The sequence below is a fragment of the Megascapheus bottae genome, chromosome 4 (genome assembly GCF_031878675.1).
Source record: "Megascapheus bottae isolate mThoBot1 chromosome 4, mThoBot2.hap1, whole genome shotgun sequence".
Taxonomy (NCBI): domain Eukaryota; kingdom Metazoa; phylum Chordata; class Mammalia; order Rodentia; family Geomyidae; genus Megascapheus; species Megascapheus bottae.
Window position 1 is genome coordinate 65,435,666 of NC_143512.1, and position 20,195 is coordinate 65,455,860.

At 35.4% G+C, this 20,195-nt stretch overlaps 1 protein-coding gene across 1 annotated transcript in view; it reads right to left on the reverse strand.

Annotated features, from left to right (window-relative positions):
- The window catches only part of Spef2 (sperm flagellar and cilia associated 2), a 148,734-nt gene that overhangs the window by 122,664 nt on the left and 5,875 nt on the right, over positions 1-20,195 (reverse strand). The window contains exons 2-6 of the mRNA XM_090332052.1: positions 15,280-15,382; positions 6,498-6,750; positions 4,241-4,411; positions 2,253-2,393; positions 241-305 (exon numbers count right to left, since the gene is read on the reverse strand). Coding sequence (XP_090188178.1) covers positions 241-305; positions 2,253-2,393; positions 4,241-4,411; positions 6,498-6,750; positions 15,280-15,382 — 733 coding nt within the window. The remainder of the gene's footprint in view (positions 1-240; positions 306-2,252; positions 2,394-4,240; positions 4,412-6,497; positions 6,751-15,279; positions 15,383-20,195) is intronic.

The window sequence follows — 20,195 nt, forward strand, 5'->3', positions numbered from 1 at the left end:
ATTATTTGATAAGGTACTTATTTATACTTACTGATTTATATGCAGTTCTAGATTTTGAAACTCTCGCTAAGCCAATGTTCTAAAATTTGGGCATTCCCTCAGCCCTTTCTTACTTTAATTGATGAAAATTTCCAAAGTGAAATATCTTGAAATAGCAATAGATCTTGTAATAGTAGTTCTAAAATTTTTTTCTAAATATTCAAAGGTGTTGCATAGAACAGAAAACAGTTTTATGATTACCTTTCTTTTGCTTGAAGATCCTTTTTTATTAATTCCTCAAAGTTCCTAATCTCATTGGCCACATCCTTTAAAGAAAATCCATCATCAGTTCTATCTACAAAATCCATTGGGAATCTTCATTTACCAGATTCATCCAGGTTTACAAGGTGACACACATTTCTGCTTCAAGGTAACCAGGAGCTAAGGCTTTACAGTCTATGTGCTAGAGTAGTTTTGGTTATTCTAATGTATTACTTTGGACTCAGCTAACTATGCCTAAAAGACAATGAATATTGACAATATTGACTAACATAAATCACTGAGTTCATGACTGTATAGTGAGCCAAAGAATAGTTAATAAAGTGCAGATTATGAGTCAGGCAAGTTCCTATTGGATATAAGTATTTCTGTAAGAAAATTGTTGTCTTGGGAGTTTCAACCTTATTTATACTATTAATTTTTTCCATGAAAATTAGCTTTAGCAACATGCTTGTGTATTACAAATCTTTGCTAATGAGCTTCAATCATTTTAAAGAAATGGAAGGCTTAAATATGAAAGGGTATTATAAAATGCTTCTGTGGGTCATGTTTGTTTAGAATTACAATATAAGATATTTAGCTCATAGTTTTTTTAAAAAAGGAGATGTGTATTAATTTCAAGTGCAAGAGATGTAGAAATCAGAAAAATCCGCTGGGCGTGGTGGCTCATACCTGTAATCTTAGCTACTCAGGAGGCTGAGATCTGAGGATCAAGATTCAAAGCCAGCCCCGGTACAAAAGGACCGGAGACTATATCTCTAATTCACTTCTAGAAAACGGGAAGTGGGGCTTGGCTCAAAGGTCGGGTGGTAGCCTTGGCTGAAGAGCTCAGGGACAGTGCCCAAGCCAAGTACAAGCCCCATGACCCACCAAAAAAAAATTTAAAAAAAATAAAAAAAGAACCAGAAAAACCCAACAATCTCTTTTCCAGTCTGGGCAAACTTGAATAAAACTTTATCAGCTTTCTGGATCTCAGGCTTCTTACTTACTTCAAACAATAAGTTAGTTCAGGCATTATTCGCAAGTTTAATATGACATGGAGCACTGAACTACATCCTGACAATATATGTTCACTAATTGGCAGCGATTCTTCCTCTTTTAGGTCACATAAGCTAATACAGACCACCAGAACTGAATCCTAAAACAAAGTATTGCTCTTTAACGAATTGTAACCAAATTCCTATTGAGATGACCAATGATGCAGTTTAGAAAACATCATTAGCGTAGTCATCTTCTGTTTAACAAGTCAACAAGTTACATACCAGTTCTGGGATTTCTAAAAGATCCCGACATGATGGGAGGAACAGCACACACACAGTACGTGGGTCTTACTTGACCCTGGCTCTACCCAGGGCAGTAAATTATCCAGTAGAGTATGACTCATCTTCCGCTACTTTATCAGCAATCATAGACTCATAAGCATACCAGTTGTGACTGACACAGTCAATTTCAAAGTGTTTGACAAGCCTAGCTTAAAGCTACAGTCTGTTAACAACACTGTAAAATAAATTGAGTATGGATTGGCTGGGGAAACTTTGATTGAGAAGTACCGAGGTCAGAGATCGGTAAAAAAATGTTTGTCTGGTCTGTCTGTGAGGTTTTTTTTTGAAAGATCATTTTGTGTGTGTGTGTGTGTGTGTGTGAGAGAGAGAGAGAGAGAGAGAGAGAGAGAGAGAGAGAGAGAGAGAGAGAGAGAGACAGAGAGACAGAGAGACAGAGAGACAGAGAGACAGAGACAGAGATATAGAGACAGGCAGACAGACAGACAGACAGACAGACAGACAGACAGACAGACAGACAAAAGGACAGAGATAGAGAGGCTCTCACTATGTAGCCCACACTGGTCCCAAGCTCTGAATCTACTGCTTCTGCCACCTCACTTTGGGGATTATAGACATGACCCAACATGCCTACATTTGGAGGACCATTCTTCAATTGAGGTAAACACAACAGTAATGGATATTTTCCTTTACTAAATGGCTTTTATCACTTACCCGTGCCTCCTTTTTCTTTTTCATCATTTTTTGGGTCTCAAGTGCTTTCAATGTACGATTTGATGCAGGTTTAGGAATCTGTATGATAGCTGCTTGAATTTTGGCCATTATTTCATTTTGTCGTCTTCTGTTTAAGCGTTGCTGAGTATCCCATACACATTAGTTTAGTTATGTAATTGTTCAGAATAATAGTCAAGGTAAGACATGCACAGATACACATATATTCAACTTGTCTGTGGGAAATTTCAGAACTTGGCAAGTAAGCATTGTGCTAGGTATCACAATTGTCTACCCAGGAAACACTTGTTAGTAGCATTCATAGTATGATAAAACACAACTCTCAAATGATGTCTATTAAATTGTATTTTTCTTCTGTGTACTGTTACTACTAGATAATGAAAGTGTTTCAAATACAATGAAGAATACAATTGTTTCCCAGTCCCAACTTCACCACCTACTCAATCATGGGAAGAAAAGACTAAAAATATTCTGTAGGCTAAAATAAGACCCTGAAGAATGCTCTGAGTCCTGGGAACCTCACAGAAATGGGGGCTTTTCCAAGCCTTATAGGTGCGTAAGTTGAGAAATGATCTCAGACACTGAAATAGCATTAAAGTATCTGTCATTATTAAATCATCTCTTCAGTAGGTAAGAAGTAGTTATTTTCACGAGAAGATAAAAAAAATAATTGAAAGAAATAAAGTCTAATATTAGATTAAATTATTTTAAATAAATTATTTATAAGGTAACAGACAAAAGTACTTAGGAATTTACTGCTAAAACAATAGATATGATAGGAACATACTAAGTTATCACCTATATCCCATGATAAAAAATTTAATTTACCATTAAAACATAGAAAATTGTTAACAATTTAATAGTCCTCATTTCACTTTCTAATCGTGAACACTTACTTACTTATCATAAATAATGGGTTCTCTATTGTCATATTTATTTTCTATGGTCATCATTAACAAAATGCATTTCAAAATATTTAACGGCATCTTATTTCCTTTTCTACAACTCTTTGGAGGTTTTCTGCATTTCATTTGATGCTTTAAAGCTTGGACGGTCTGATTCCATGTAAATTGGCTCCCAGCACTTGGTTCCAACTCATACTACTGTCTTGGTATTCTGTCTGTACCACATAATGCTAAAAGAAAGTGCTTTTCTCTGTTAAATAATGGAATCAGAAGATCTAGAACATGCCTCTTATCATTTCCTCCTCTCCTACAGGGAGCTGGCTGTAATCAGGGTGTATTGATTTCTTATTATCCTAAACACATAAATTACAAAAGTGATTTTTGTATTAGCTCAATAGGAAGAATCGATTCTGTTGCCTTTAGTTCACACATTCCATACGATTAGCAACTTAAACTTCTTTTTAAAGTCTTTAATGATCCCAGATATCCTTTCTCTCTTAAAGGGACAGATCATTAAAGATTTTCAAAGAACTTTGAGAGGCAACAGGAGTTAAAGAACAAGCAATAACAAAGAAGCTAAAAGATGCCCTAAGCAGATAGTTGTAAAGGGAAGCAGATAGATTTACCCTACAAGAGAGGAATGAGACTGGGTAGAAAAAATCGCAAAGAATGAAGAAAGGTAGAGGGAGCACAGCCCACTATCTCTCTCTCAATGTGGACAATGGGTACAGACTTGAAAATGAGGGTAGCTAATAGCTAGCCATCATCCTAGCATAGTTGAAGCATACATTTCCACCAATGGAAGACAGCAACTTGTCCTGCCACTATGAGGAGTGGCAGTTATTGCTCTCAGCCAAAAATGGATGTACCAATCAGCAAGGGTGAGAATTAAGAGAAGCAGCAAAGGCCAAGAAAAGAAGAGCAGAGCTGGCAGGGCAAAGGCATGCATCAGGAAAATGCTATTTGTGCTATATTACTTCTTATGCAATGTGTTATTAATAGGCATACATCACAGACAGTACACTATATACTAATAAATTTCTGGAAAAAATTGTTCTATAAAACCTTTTCAATATCAAAACATCTTTGGTCTTCCTTGACTTTTTGAAATCTTTCCAATTTCTCAAAATGCATTTGGTCAAGATCTTCCTTCATGTGTTTAACTTTTTCTTGAAACTTGTATGTAACTTGCATCAGATTGAAATCAGTTTGGCGTGGGATCAGGTTTTTAAGTTTCTGAATGAGAAAGCATTCAAAAGGTTCTGTTACTAGAGAAAAAGCATCCATTATAAACACACATAAAATTTGTCTTCAGCATAAAATTTCTGGGCATCTCCACTGTTGGTCAATTTCCTCCAAACTGTATGTGACCACTCATATTTGAGCTTATCAAATGATCTCATTTATACATTTACGCTTACATTTTTTACCTAAGTTTGACTTTAAAGGCACAGTATTTAAGAAGGCAGAGGAGGAGGAAGAGGAGAGGGATACAGTCAAGAAGTCAAGGTAATACTACAAAATTAAGAAAAGCAAGCGAGGGAACAGTTGGTTTGGAGGGTGAGAATGTTGAAAGGGGCGACTACCAATCAAGATGTACTGTATTCATAAATCACTTTGTTAAATGGAAACCCCTTTGTATAACTTTCTGTTTGGTTCTTATACCATTTCTATCTCCTACTTACAACTTGTCCCAGTTTCTATATCCATCAGCTATATATTGTCTTATATGTCTGATAAGTTCAAGCATTGTTCATATTTTCTTCATTTCTTTTTCCTCTATATTCATTGAAAGAATAATTTTTGCTCCCTTCTTCCTTATTTCTAATTTCCTCTTTAAGTCACTGTAACCCATATAACTGTATAAAAATTTTATTTTTTCCTAAAATATAGTCTACAAGAGTGAGGACTTTCCCTGCATTGGTCATTCGCAAGTGCTTGACAATGTTGAGACCTAATAAATATCTGCTTAATGACTGACTTTAGAAGGTTGCCTGGCTTTATATTATTACACATTATTCATGCACTATTGTATATATAGGCCATCTTAAAGCTATATGAAAGTGCAGCGCTTATGTAGGTAAATATATTCTTTCTTAGTTTTTACAGCTGAGAAAATAGAGTTTGAATGTTTCTCAGTGACTGCTCCAAGTTAACCAGCTTATATATGAAGGAGGAAGGATACATTACTACATTACTCAGCTGTGGGCCTAATATAATCTCTAGCAATCCATTTGTGCAAATCCATTAGCTACCCGGTCTATAATGACGCCCATTAAGGAAGGACTAATCTGAAAGCAGGGAAGTTGTCCAATTCACCATGTCATCTCTACTTTAAAAATTAGACTTAAAATTTTAAATAGCCACATTTATATTTAGTACTTTTCATCAGCCCAAAGACCTAAAAAACTAATATACTTTGATCACTATAAGGAAGATGAGTATGAACTAAAGAGAACTGTTAATTAAAAGTGATAATAATTAATCTTACCATATTTACTGATTATTTACAATTGTCAACATATTGAACTATGTATATCAATAGAAAGGAAATACTAAAATCCTTGGAGACATATGACAAAAAATAAATATTAGTCAACAATACTAATATCAGGAGACTTACAGGGAGAATTCATGTATGTCAGAAGGCAGAACTGCGTAAGTAAGAGAAGTTAGGGAACAGAGAAGAAGGAAGTAGCTATGACTCATATTCAAGGACACATTGTCAATCAATATGGACTTCGCCTGGAAAGTATCAAGAAATGATGCTAGGAAAGTGGACACTGTTTAACGAAAGGCTTTGAAGGTCAGTCCAATCTAAAAATGGAATATATTCATAATAGAATTTTAAGCCAAATAGTTGAATGTGGAATTTAGAGGAGATACACCTGGAAGAATTTCAGCCACTGTGAGTAATTCTGAAGCTCAGAGAACCTATTAATAGATCAGATAATCACATTAGCATATAGATCTGGGTGATGGGGTGAAATGGAGAACAGACACAAAAAGTAACTGAGAATGAGGGAAGAATTCGGTAAGTTATGAAAATTATAGGTGGGGAGAAAAGGTGACATCACAGATGGATAAATTCAAAACCTTAAAATTAATTTTGAAAAGAAATATACTCTTCACTTTATGAAACTGTAACCACTCCGTATATCACCTTATAAACAATAATTATCCTGCATGAATTAAGAAAAACAACTAAGTCTGGCTGGTAACATACACAGGAACATATTTACACAGTAAGAATCTTGCGAATACATCATTACACTTTATTGAGTTTTACTTCATGATATACTTATTAGGTTTATGTACCCACCTCTCTAAAAGCTTCGCTCTTCATGTTTTGAAATCTTGAATTTGCCTGAGGCTGCAAAGCTTGTATTTCTATTCCTGTCAGTCCACTTTTCTTTTTTTTCTGAAGAGCAATGTACAATTGATATAAAAGTTTAGTTGCTGCCCCAGGCTTCTCTGTGATGATGCTCTGGGCCACGTTCTGGTCAAACTGCACACCCAAAAGGTTAAGTGTTGGCTCCAAGCGGGAAAAATTATTAAGTTTGGCAGTAACTACCCTGGATATTAAAACAATTCATATAATTAGATGCTAGTACTAAAAAGGCAGAATATTAGGATTATCATGATACAATATTATAAATTATCCCATAGTCTTTTCAATGTCTCATTCCTTTGTAAGACCATTCAGAATTTTTTTATGCAGATATGCTTACTTGAACTCCATTTATTTCCTTAGTTACATCCAATCCACGATCTCATTCAATTATATGCTCTAAGTTGAGAATTTTTGTGGGGGGGGGGGTCATGGGGCTTGAACTCAGCCTTGGTGCTGTTCCTGAGCTCTTCAGCTCAAGGCTACTGCCCTAACCCTGGGCCTGGGCATTGTCCCTGAGCTCTTCAGATTAAGGCTACTACCCTACCATTGAGCCAAGCCTCATTTCCTGTTTTCTAGAGGTTAATTGGAGACAAGAGTCTCATGTCTTTTTGTGCCTGGGCTGGCTTTGAACCTTGATCCTGAGATCTCAGCCTCCTGAGTAGCTACACAGGTGTGAACTACTGCACCCGGCTAAGTTGAGATTTTTTTTTACGTTAAATTTTTTTCTTTTTTATTGTAATTAATAGAAGGGTTACATTATATTCACCAGATAGAAGGTGCATTACTTCACAAACATGGATACCCTTTCTCATGACATGGTCCCTATTTCCCTCTCCTCCCCCCACTCATCTTGAATTCCCCCCTTCCCTATCCAATTTCAAATAACCAATTAAGCACATATAAAATATATCAGATAACAAGGTAAAATATTGTAACAATATGAGATAACCAAGGGATAGCAAAAGAGATGAGAGTTAACAATCACTCATTATATGGCTTTTGTTTCCTTATCCTGGAGGTCCTTACATTTAGTGTCATACTATTTTGCCTTATGTCTCTAGATTTTGTTCTATTGTAAATCTCTGCTAGGAGAGCCTCATTTGTCATAATCAGTAAGTTTAGAATTTTTGAAGGAAGTATCTGCAAAAATGTAACCATATTCTTTCTTCTATGGGCAAAAATTTAAGTACTTTTTGTTGTTGTTTTGTCAGTCGTGGGGCTTGAATTCAGGGCCTGGACACTATCCCTGAGCCTGTTTGTGCTCAAGGCTAGTGCTCTATGACTTGAGCCACAGTACTACTTCTGGATTTTTTTTTGCCAGTTGTGGGGCTTGATATCAGGGTCTGAGCACTGTCTTTGGACTTTTCTCAAGGCTAGAGCTCTACCCTTGAGCCACAGCACCACTTCCAGCTTTTTTCTATGTATGTGGTACTGAGGAATCGAACCCGGATCTTTGTGCATGCTAGGCAAGCACTCTACCAGTAGGCCAAACTCACCGCCACACTTTTGGATTTTTGAATGGATAATTGGTGGTAAGACTAATAGTTACTTTTCTGCCTGGGCTGGCTTTGAACTGCATCCTCAGCCTCCTGAGTAACTAGGATTGCAGGCAGGAGCCACCAGTACCCCACTTTAATTATAACTTTGTAAACAACATGTACTCTAAAGACAAGATTGCAATTTAATGTCCATTTATTTAAATGATATTATTGCTAGACTCTGAAAATATTTTAAATATCTTATTGAAATTTCTAGCAATAATTCTCCTAGCTATGGCCAAAAGTATTTAACTAAAAATATTTATGAAATCAAATTAATTATGAATCTGTAATAAATAAATTATGCATAATTGTAAATATATATCATAACACAGTTTATATTATTCTTTTAAAATAATACTTTGTAATCAGAAGCTATATTATTATTGAATGATTAATTAGACTCCCCTTTTTAATGAAATCCATTAATTTGTTCCTTTAGTTAACACTATACTAAATACCAACATGTACTAAGGTTTTAAGGCTAAAAATGAGTTACTTGTATTTACAGGCCTTCCAGAGGATCATACTGAGAAAGACAGAAGCATTACAAAGTAGTAATGGATGGAAAAAAGGATTGTAGTAGTAGTTTTAAAGGCTTTAAACTGTAACAAAGTCTCTGAAGCTGATGACAAATGAAAAGCAAAGTATTTCAATATATTTTCAACTCTCATGCCTCTTAATGAGAAAACAAAATGCAAAATAAATTTTAGCCACTGGCCTGATTTTTCCTTATCTTTACTTGCAGCATTCAGCATCATTTTGAAATGGAAAAATAAATTGAACATTAGTCTAGGGAAAAGTCCTATATACTTCCCACTATAAATGCTCTGTTAAATTAGAGTTTCTACCAATTTGAGTGTTTAAAGAAACAACATCTTATGCCTTTCCCTGCATGAGTATTAAAGATGTGGGATTTTAGAGGTGCCTGTCAGAGCTTTGCTCTGGGTCACATACAGTGCTGCATGAGTTAGGGATGCTGTAATTTGGGAGGCAAGCATTGGCCACTTGCAGTGTTTTTCAAAGCTTAGCCCTGTATTCAAAATAATCAAAGAACACATTTATATTTTCTCCACGCATTTGTATTACCTGGCTCCTAGAATGCATTCTGATGTAAAAAAAAAATGAGGATGTTTTTAGATTGGCCAAGCTATTCTCAACTATCACATGACCTTTCTATTTATGTTTTTCTGAATATTCTAAATTCTCACTCCAATCAAGTTGTATTTGTAGAACATGATAGTGTAAACTGATAGAAGTACATGATATTCAAACATGTACTCAATTAGCATAACTGGATAAGCAATAGCTGTTTTTGATGAACACAGAAAAAAATCAACAACCTGGGATAGTTCTGCTCTTGAGGCAGAGTTATGATGTCAACATTGTCTCTGAGGGAATGAGAAATGTGTCCTGGGAAGTCTTCTTGCTTTCTCCCTCCTCACCACCTGTCCAGAGAATACTTCTTCAAGGATAAGTAGACACATCTAACTTCCCAGAGACATTGTTTATTCTCCCTTTTAATGAATCTTCGCATTGCTCACCTTTTTCAAATTATTTATTGAACATACATACGTATGTATGCATGCATGCATACATGCATGTATGTGTGTATGCATGTATGGATGGATGGATGTACGTACATATGTGTGTATGTATATGTGTATGTATGTATGCTGTGGGTCTTAGGGCTTTAACTCAGGGCCTGGGCACTGTCCCTGAACTGGGATTATAGGTGTGAGGCATGGGTGCCAAGCATACTCTCCTCCTCTTCCTTCTCCTCTTCCCCCTCCTCCTCTTCTCCCTCCTCCACCTCCTTCTCCTCCTCCTCCTCCTCCTCCTTCACCTATAATCCCAGCTCCTCAGGAGGCTGATATGTGAGAACTGCCCTCCAATTCTTCCCTCCAATTAATCACCAAAAATCTGGAAGTGAAGCTGTGGTTCAAGTGGCAGTGCAATATTCTTGAACAACACAACAACAACAGGCCCCCAAGTCCCAGGACTGGCACTAAATAATTAAGTAGGCTGGGCAGGTGTGGCTTGCACCTGTAATCCTAGCTCCTCAGGAGGCTGACGTCTGAGGAATGCAATGCAGAGCCAGTCTGGTCAGGAATATTAAACCCTTTTCTCTAATTAACCACCTGAATACAGGCAGTGGTGCTGCAATTATCCCTGAACAAAAATGCTCAGAAGAGCATTCCTTCTCCTCCTCTTCCTCTTCTTCCTCCTCCTCCTCTTATTATTATTACTAAGTATTGAAACTATCTTAGAAAGAAAAGTATTTCTGAGTTAGATGAGCTACACTTAAGATTGGGTTATTTCTAGAATGCATGACTTTAAGCTATTTGTAGCACACAGTTTTAGTATTTTCAGATTAAAGATTAAAAGTATCACACAGGTGTCTTTTAAACAGACTGTACTACAAGGGAGATCATAGTTATGAATTTATTCATCCTTGCTTTATTTGAAGACTTGGGCTGGGAGTTTGGCCTACTGGTAAGAGTGCTTGCCTAATGTTCACGGAGACCTGGGTTCAATTCCTCAGTACTACATACATAAGAAAAGCCAGAAGGGGTGCTGTAGCTCAAGTGGTAGAGCATTAGCTTCAAGGAAAGTCCAAGGACAGCGCTCAGGCCCTGAGTTCAGTCCCCAGGACTATCAAAAAAGACTTGCTTTATTTGAAGACTTGAAGATGGATATTTGGGAGTCAGTTAAAGTAAGTCTTCATCCTTGCATTAAAAACTGCAGTGACTTTCACAAGAAGAAAGTGATCAGAAACCTGGCTTTATCCAAGTCAGTCTATCAAAGTGAGAACTCTTGAGAGTACACAAAAGATAGGAAGGAAGGAATGGATATTGTCTATCCTGGAATCCTTTCACCTGGAAGGCTGATCCTGCTTCTCCTGGTGACATCAAAGGTAGGAATAAAAGAGACATGGGGAGGTTAGGCAGAGGGGATAGCTGAGGTTCATGTGTGATATGAGCTGTGGGTTCAGACTGCAATGATATCTAGCACAGTAGAAAATTAAGAGAGTAGCTAGTATCCCCACAAAAGGGACTGGCATGTCTTCTATTGTTCCATATAATCCTTAACACATGGAACACATCTGAACTTGTGAAAGGATGATTCATTATTACAATGAATCAGAGATTCAGAGATTCTTTTGTTCCAGAAATATTGCAAACACAGGTGGGGTTCCCTGGAGGTAATCACAATGTGTTAGAGGTTGTAAACACAAAATAAAATAAATATACATTAATACATTAAAATGTATTGTGGTCATCAAGAATAACAGAAGAACAGCAAAAATCTGTTCCTTCAAAAAGACACCAAGAATACTGACAAAAATTGTAAAAAAAATAGCTTTTCATAACTGAAAGTCAGATAAAGGCTTGAGATAATTTCAAGAGCATTTTAAAAAAAGCTGCTTCCAGTAAGAACACAGAACTCTCTTTTTTAATATGTACAATTTCCACTTCTTCCAAGTTTTTAACATAAATTTTAGAAAAAAAACAGCAACTTGGGCTGGGAGTTTGGCCTAGTGGTTAAAGTGCTTGCCTAGCATGCACGAAGACCCGGGTTCGATTCCTTGGTACCACATATAGAAAAAAGCCGGAAGTGGCGCTGAGGCTCAAGTGGTAGAGCTCTAGCCTTGAGAAAAATCCAAGGACAGTGCTCAGGCCCTGAGCTCAAGCCCAGGACTGGCAAAAAAAAAAAAAAAAGAAAAAAAGAAAAAGAAAAAAACAGCAACTTATAAAGCAAAGTTTATATCAGTCATCTCTGCATAAGAAGAATAAGATCTTTTTTCTGATTCCTCATAAAATACTACTATTTTATATTCTTGGCAGTACTACAAAAATTCCCATTTGTGGATTTTATCCTCTAATCTGACTTGAGCTCATTTACTTGAACAAACAATGAAACCCCATGTGTTAAGAGTGTTAGTAAAGAATAATCAATAGTAATTGTTGAAGATCACAATTTCCTCAGACTGTAATACCACCTTACCCTCACCTTAAAAGTAAATTCTAACCATTAGATATGCTTTAAGAGTTCTTGAGGATCTGAAATGGCCTCATGCAAGTGTGGAAAGAAAAGCATGAAACATTTGAGGAGGTCCACATCTTTCATGTCTTACCTATATGAATTATTGTTTAAAAAAAGCAATAATGCAAAGTAAGGCAGATTTGCAAACTGCCAGACATTGAAAATGAATCTATGTACACCATAGAATCTCTCAGCCAAGACAAATTTCTTCTTTTAAAGTGCTAGAGACATCTTTGTTCAACCAGACACACAGATTTTTATAGAATTGGCTCAAGAAAATGACTAAACAAACACAAAGTAGAAGGAGCAGTAACCAATCACAGTAATAGTCAATCTTTGAGACATGTGGTAATTTGCACTGCTAATTATATTATCTAAAATGCTCATTTTTCAAAATTAGGAGACATGCAGAGTAATAAGAAGAAACCACCTATATGCAAGGAAAAAGTGGCATTGCAAACCACCTGAGAAAGTAGCCTTATATCAGCTACTATAAATATGATCAAAACTTAGAAACTATTTTAAAAGCAAGTATTAGAACAATGTATCAGAGGGAAAAAGTGAGTCAATAAAACAACACAACTTAAAGTAAGAGCAAGTCAACTTGTGGAGCTTGCAGGTCTAACTGGAATTGAAACTTCACCTGAAGACTCCAGTGGCAGGTTTGAATTGGCAAAAGGATGATTCAGCACACTCAAAGACAGGCCAAACAAAATTACTCAGAGAAAGAGCAATAAGAAGCAAGTATAAAGTACATGAGCAGAATCGCAGATAACAAGAATCCACGCTTATCATTTAAAAAAACAAAAACAAAAGTAGACAAATACAAACTGAAGGACAACCTAGGAATTACTTTACCAGTGTTCTTCAAAATTACCAGGATCAGCTGGTTGTAATGGGGCACTGGTTACAATCCCAGCTAATCAGGAGACAGAGGCAGAGAAGTACAAATTTGAGGGTAGCCTGGCAGATGGCAACAGTGAAACTTTGATTCAAATAAAATCCCAAAGGTTTGAGGCTTGAGTATTAAAGCACTTGCCTTGCATGATGTAAGGCCCTGGGTTTAGGTTATCAAAATCAATGTCTGAAAAAAAATTATAACCAAGAAGAGCCCAAGACATGAAGAGCCCAAGACATGTCTTAAGTACTTTACAGTATACAGTATCCTAGATGGAATTGTGGATCAACAAAACAAACTAAATAAATCTCAATAATGTAGACTTTGAGAATAATCAATCTCTGTGGTCTCATTATTTTAACAGAGTACCACATCAATGTAAGATGGTAAAAATAGGGTAAACTGGATGTGACTACTTAATGATTTTTCTTCATCTAAAATTGTTCTACAATAAAAAAATTAAAAATGAATCATTTCCTCAAAGACACCAAGCATACTAACATCAACACAAGCATAAACATCATGGGAGTTTCAAAGGAGAGAAGAGAAGAGAGCAAAAGAAATAATAGCCAAAAACTTTGCGAAGAAAAGAAACCTATACTTAATGAACTTCACAAAGTAACATTATGCTCAAAGATACCCAGACTTAGACAAATTGTAATTAAGCTGTAAGATAAAAGCAAGTCAATGCACACAAATGAGTTGCAATAAAATAAACAGCAAACTTTTCATCAAAAGCTAATTAAAGAAAAGTCAAAGTGCCAAGGGGGAAGGGTATGAACCAAGGTGTGTGTATTTAACAGAATTAGAAGTGAAACTGAATGGCTAAAAAAAAAATGAACTAAGAGAATGTGTTATCAGCATGTCAACATTGTCAGAATGATAAAGGAGATTCTTAAGGAATATCTCAATGCAAGAACATTAAGCAGTAACTCAAATTACATGAACAAAGAATGCATAGTAAAGCAGCAAACACATAGGAAATATAAAAGGCAGTTTAAGCATAGTTTTGTATGCAACTATTTTCAGGTTTAATTGAAAATAATTTATGTAAAATTGTATTGATAAAACTTAGTGGATGCGTTAAAATCTATTTGTTTTCTGAGAAGAGTATCACAAATGAAAGGGAAGAAAACTAGGTTGTACTGAGCTAATGATTTTGAATACTACTGAAAATAAATTAGTATTTGAACTAACTTGCTTTAACTCACAATGTTCATTGTAATCTCAGTGATCACCACCAAAAAAATCACTCAAAAATAAGGTAAAATATAGTAAGTAAAGTAATGTCATTATTAGAAAAGATCTCAAACAAAATAAAGGAGTAATGGAAGAACACAAAGGAGAGAGGGGTATAAAAGAAACAAATTAAAACTGGCAGAATTCAATCTCACCTGTCCAATAATTACCTTAAAATAAATGATTAAATAATTGTAACTTCAGAGTTGCTAATAGCAGAATTTAGCATATAATCCATATGCTTCCCATAGGGGAATATACTCTAGATTCAATGTATCTTTGCAAAACCAAAATGCACATTATTCATAATAATCAAGAGATTGAAAGTCAAACCTCCATCAAGTTAAAGATGGATAAAGACAATATGGCATATTATACACATATAACAGAAATGTATCAGTAACTAAATAGAAATAAAGATAATATGGATGGACCATGAAAACATTTTAAGTGAAAAAAAAAGTACAAAATGTCATATATTTTTCTATTCCATTGATATAAACTGGGTAGAACAGTCAGATTCATAAACAGGAAGTGGGGTCATGTGAAGTAGTTTAGATTCACTCAGACAGGAAACGCATTAGGAAACAACAAGGAGCTCAGTAGTTAGTGGTGTTGTTTGCTAACATACTTAACATATGAATGTACTTTAAAATGATAAACTGTACCCTAAGAATCATATCTTTATAGCTGCTAAAACACTATAGATTGTGTATTAGCTAAACTTCCATTTTATATTTTGGAAACACAAGGAATACTACTACTATATCAAGGGTATTTCAACTCTAAAAGAAGGAAGAATCATTTAACAAAGAGGAAATAAACCAATTTATCATTACAAGAATATGGAAGATATTAAAATGATTCCTATCCAGAGATGAAGTTTTTGTGGCAACCATGTAACTTTCTTTGCTTTGTACTCCTGGAACAATAAAAATTCAATTTTTTAAAGAAATGACTTTTTTAAAATGAGAAAAATCTCACTAACCTGCTCTCGGAAAATTCTGAAAAATCATCCTGAAGTTCAAACTTGTTCAGAACTTCTCCAATCAGGTAGCCATTGGAAAAGGCCTTCGCAAAGGACTTGGGATCTGAGTTTTAAAACATTGGAATAAAAAAAGTGAATGTAATGTTGCTATACAGCATTTACATGCAGTGAAACGCCATCCTTTAACTTAACTCAAAATAGTGTGTTTCTTGAAACACCTTTAAAGAAACAATATGAAAGATTTAAAGTTATCAGTAGATTTATAGATCCCAAAGATAAACCAACAGCTGATAAACATTTGAAAGAGGAGAAAAATACTTTCTGATCAAATTGAAAGAAAACACAGCCAATGAAATTTACAATCTCAAGTGTAAAAACAAAGATTTTTCAAAATGAAAACAATCGGCTAATTCTTAATTTTTTCCTATAACCAAAGAAGGTAACTCATTTTAGATTGCCCAGTAAAGTGAAATCTAACTTTTTAAAGCAACAGAATGTTTGCATTTGCTAAAATCTAAAATTGTTTTTTAATGCAAACCCTATTGAACATCTTCATATTCAAGTTCTTGCTTCATGTTTCTAATTTTAATAATCTATTTCTCTGTCCTGTACAGTCCTTTGGAGCCAGTAAATTGTGTTGTGAGGCTGGTCCTCTGCCCATTATTAGCTATTTAATCTTGGGTAAATTGCTTATTCTTTCTGAGTTTCTGCCTCTTAATCTCTAGAAGAGAAGTAGCTGGAGTTTTATTCAAAAGTTATTTCAACTTTTGAATTGTGAATTTTGACATCCCATATAAACACAAAAATATACATTCACGGAGAATGTTCAAATTCTGTTAAACATTCCTGTATCCTCAAAATCTCATAATCCATTTTTTCTAGAGTATTTCTTATTGTCATTTGTTTGTTGGTTGTACTGAGATTGAGTTGAGGGTCTCAGGCTTGATAGGCTAATATTCTAATATTCTACCACTATATCCACATTTCCAGCCATTTTCAGGTTTTGACCTGTACGTTTGGTTCTTATAATTTGGAGTCAACATAATGTACACTTAAACTTTTTGTTCCTGTTGACCAAGCTGTCATCCTTCCTCTCTTCTTACTCTCTAGTTTCTGATAACCACTATTCTATTCTACGTTCTAGGGATAATTTTCCTTTCCATGCCTGACTTATCTCACTTCACATAATAATCTCCAGTTCCAACCATGTTGTGGTTGTTATGGACTAAGGATTTCATCCCTTTGGTTGATGTTAAATAGAATTCCATTGTTAAAAATTGCAGGTATTATTGAGAATCACTAGGTACTATATCTACTAGATACATAGGATGGAGCACAAAATGATAAAGATGTTGTATGTTTCAAAAGAATGTTCTTTTTGAAGAAAAAAATGTTCTTGGTTTGGGGTCATTTGTATTTATGAAATGAAAGATACAAAATTATACAGTATTTAAGTACATATACACAAATTGATAGACAAAATAAATGTAAACATAGGTTAAAACTATCAGAGTTCAAGTGATTTCACAATCTTCCATAAATCTTTTACATGCTTACATGCTTTTTATTACTGTAGTTACACAAAGGGATTATCATTCAACATGCGAGTTGAAAAGTAGAAATATCTTGACTGCTTATTGCTACCCTGTCGTCATTCTCTCCCATTTTTTTCAATCATACCTCTTATTCTTTATTTAACAGCACTGAAAACACTAGACATGATTGCACTATCACATGCTCAGACATACCAGGTCATAAGACTTTATCTAGCTGAATAATGGAGTGGCTAATAGCCTGTTTTGCTTTGTTTTTTTGTTTGTTTGTTTTTGTCAGCCATGGGGCTTGAATTCTGGGCCTGGGCACTGTCCCTGGGCTCTTCAGCTCAAGGCTATGACCCTATCCCTGGAGCCACAGCGCCACCTCCGGTTTTCTAGTGGGTAACTGGAGATAAGAGTCTCACCGACTTTAGTGCCTTGGCTGGCTTTGAACCACCATACTCAGATCTCAGCCTCCTGAATATCTAGGATTTCAGGTGTAAGACACTGTGTCTGGCTAGCCTTTTTCTTAACTAGTGGTTTCTGCTTGCTTGTGGCTGCAGGATTTTGAGGTATGATACCTCGCACAGATCACTGAGAAGAGATTTTTCTCAGTGGACCCCACACCATCATAAGCAATAGGTTCTTTGGCTTATAGGTTATCAGTCCACAATTTTTTTCTGATAGAAAAACAAAACACTATGAAAAACATACCAGTTCTTACACTGACTCAATACAATAAAAAGCAGAAACAATAAAAAATAGTTTTCCTGAGCTATTCTTTGACTCAACTCATTTGAGGTGACCCTCAGAACTGACTAGCTCTTAAATCTAACAATGATTGTTATGTTTATTTGAATGTACAATAGAAAAATAAAGAGTTATGAAGCCTTTAGGATAAAAAATGCTTATAGAAAAGTAAAAGTAATTCTTTGAAAACACTTAGATGAAATTAAGCACATAAATTTACATTCAGCATAGTTTATGGAAGGATATATATTCTTACTGAAAGTTGAACAGGGCAAGCTTATTCTTGAGCAGATCCATTTATCATCATTTTGAAACTTCTCAGGGCAGGATAAGTTCATTTTATAAGATGATGGATTTTTAAACTAGAGGGTTTGATGCCCTTTATTGGGCTTATGTGAGCTTGCGAAGCTGTGTCATAATTTGAAACACTGATGTTATTCCTGAGAAGAATGTACTTAAAGAACTGGTACTTCTACTAAAAAGAAGTGAGCCACCATTACAGTAGTGGTCCCCTCTCCTTCCTCCCCAAACCCCTTGCTAACTTGGGGTGTCACTACTACCTTCAATGGGCTTTGCCTTATACTGTCTTTCCCTCCCTCTCTTTTCTTAGTCTTCTAATGAACGATTTCACCTAGACTGATCATTAGACTATGCTGTAACTTTCTTCCTAGCCATAGCTCTTGGGTCTCATTGCTGGTAGTTTCTAGTGTCTATCTTCCTGTTGCTATGTTAACCTCAGTTAATCTCTTCCACTTCCTCCCTTCCTACAGAGATTTCACTATGACCTGCTTTTTAGGTTGATTTCTTACTTGAAATCTGACTCATGAATAACAAAGGGATAAATTAAATTTCGTTATCATCAATGAAGCAGATAAATGGGCTGTAGGAAACTATTTGCTAAAAAAGGTCACTTGAAAAATAAAATTAAAATCTACCTCATTTGAAATGGAATGGCATATTAAAAGAACAATTCCAATATGAATAAAATGAAGGGGATTGTGATATAAAAACCAATAAAAGGAAGCACATGTATTTTACTGTCAGGATTGTTTGCAACAAATAAACAAGTATGACAAATGACAAAAGCAAAAGGGGAAAGTTAACAATTGACAAAAAACAAAAAGGCATATATTCAAGAATATAAACATGGAAAAATATGAAGAAAAACTATCTTTAAAAACATAGAATGAGAAGCTAAAAAGGAAAAGAGAGGAATTGGAAGAGAGTAATGGGGAGAAAAAACATAAAAGGAAGATTTTTGGTTGATTCTTTTATTAAGTTTTTACTAACAGAAAATATGATGATTTCAATCCAAATGGTGAATAATAAATAAGAAATCCATAGACCACTGTGGCCGAGAGATAATCTTCATTCTGACCCCAAGTGATTTTTTAACTGTGATTACAATTGTATAGCAACTACTCAACCCAACCTCTACTTACTCATACCACATATCTGGATGAGTCTCATCAGTTTCTTTTTGCTAAAATATTTGATGTAGGCCTTTGTAGTAAGACTATAAGACTCAGACATGTAGCTTTGAGCAGCTGAGAAGGCCCTAGAACCCATCTACATTCCATAGTAGTAATAAATAGAATGCAGGCCCTGGAAAAAAAATTCTATTTGATTCCTTACTCATAAACAAGTCCCTTAATTGTGAGCAATTTTAGACAGTTACAGTTCCTCATTTATAAAAGTGGGAGAGTGACAGACTCTTACGCATAAGAGTTGTTTAGAGAATTAAGTAATATATTACATGTATAGTGTTTAACCTGATACTTGGCCCAGAGCAAATGTTTGTGATATTTTCTAATATTACTGTCATTTTCTGATTTAATCATATAGCTAGCATTACTTCCAAAATCTGCACATTCAGTAACAGATGTTCAATCACTATAGTACATACATACTTGTTGAAACAGTTTTTGAGCATTGAGAAAGCAAATATGTGACATTGTCCTGAAACTTAGACACGGGCCCATTCTTAGGGCCAGAGAGAATACAGCATTAGTGTTGATCGTCAAGTTATACCACCAAATGAATAAAGGGCACATTTTGAATGTTCAGAAGTGTCTGGCATTCAGAAGTACAAATGAGGTATTGTAGACTTAGACCACTTTATGCTTATGACCTTTGCTCCTTTTTCATTAGAAGAGAAAAAAACCCAGCCTGCATCACAAGTACAGTTAAAAACCCAAGTGAATTTACTTTTACTTGAGAGAAAGAAAAGCAACTTCAGATGCTTGGGCAGTGTTCTGGCTTCGGATTCCTTGGCATTCCTGGAAACTAGCCTAGCACTTTAATATCAGATAAGGCTACTTTAACATCTGATGAATCAACAGAAACAAGATGTTTCTGTAAATGTGTTTGAGCTTACGAAAAATCAAAACACATATTGACTAAGACACAAAAGTGGTCGTGCATCCCCCTGTTCTCACTAACATGGATGACTGCCGGTGTTTTATTAACAACAGTTTATTCTGCCTTGCTTCATCCTCTCCCTTTTAAAATAAGATTTAGTTAAAAACCAAATTACAGAGTCAGGTGCTGGTAGCACATGCTTTGCAACTCAAGAGGCTGAGACATGGAGGATCACAACTCTAAACAAGCCCAGGCAGCAAAATCCACAAG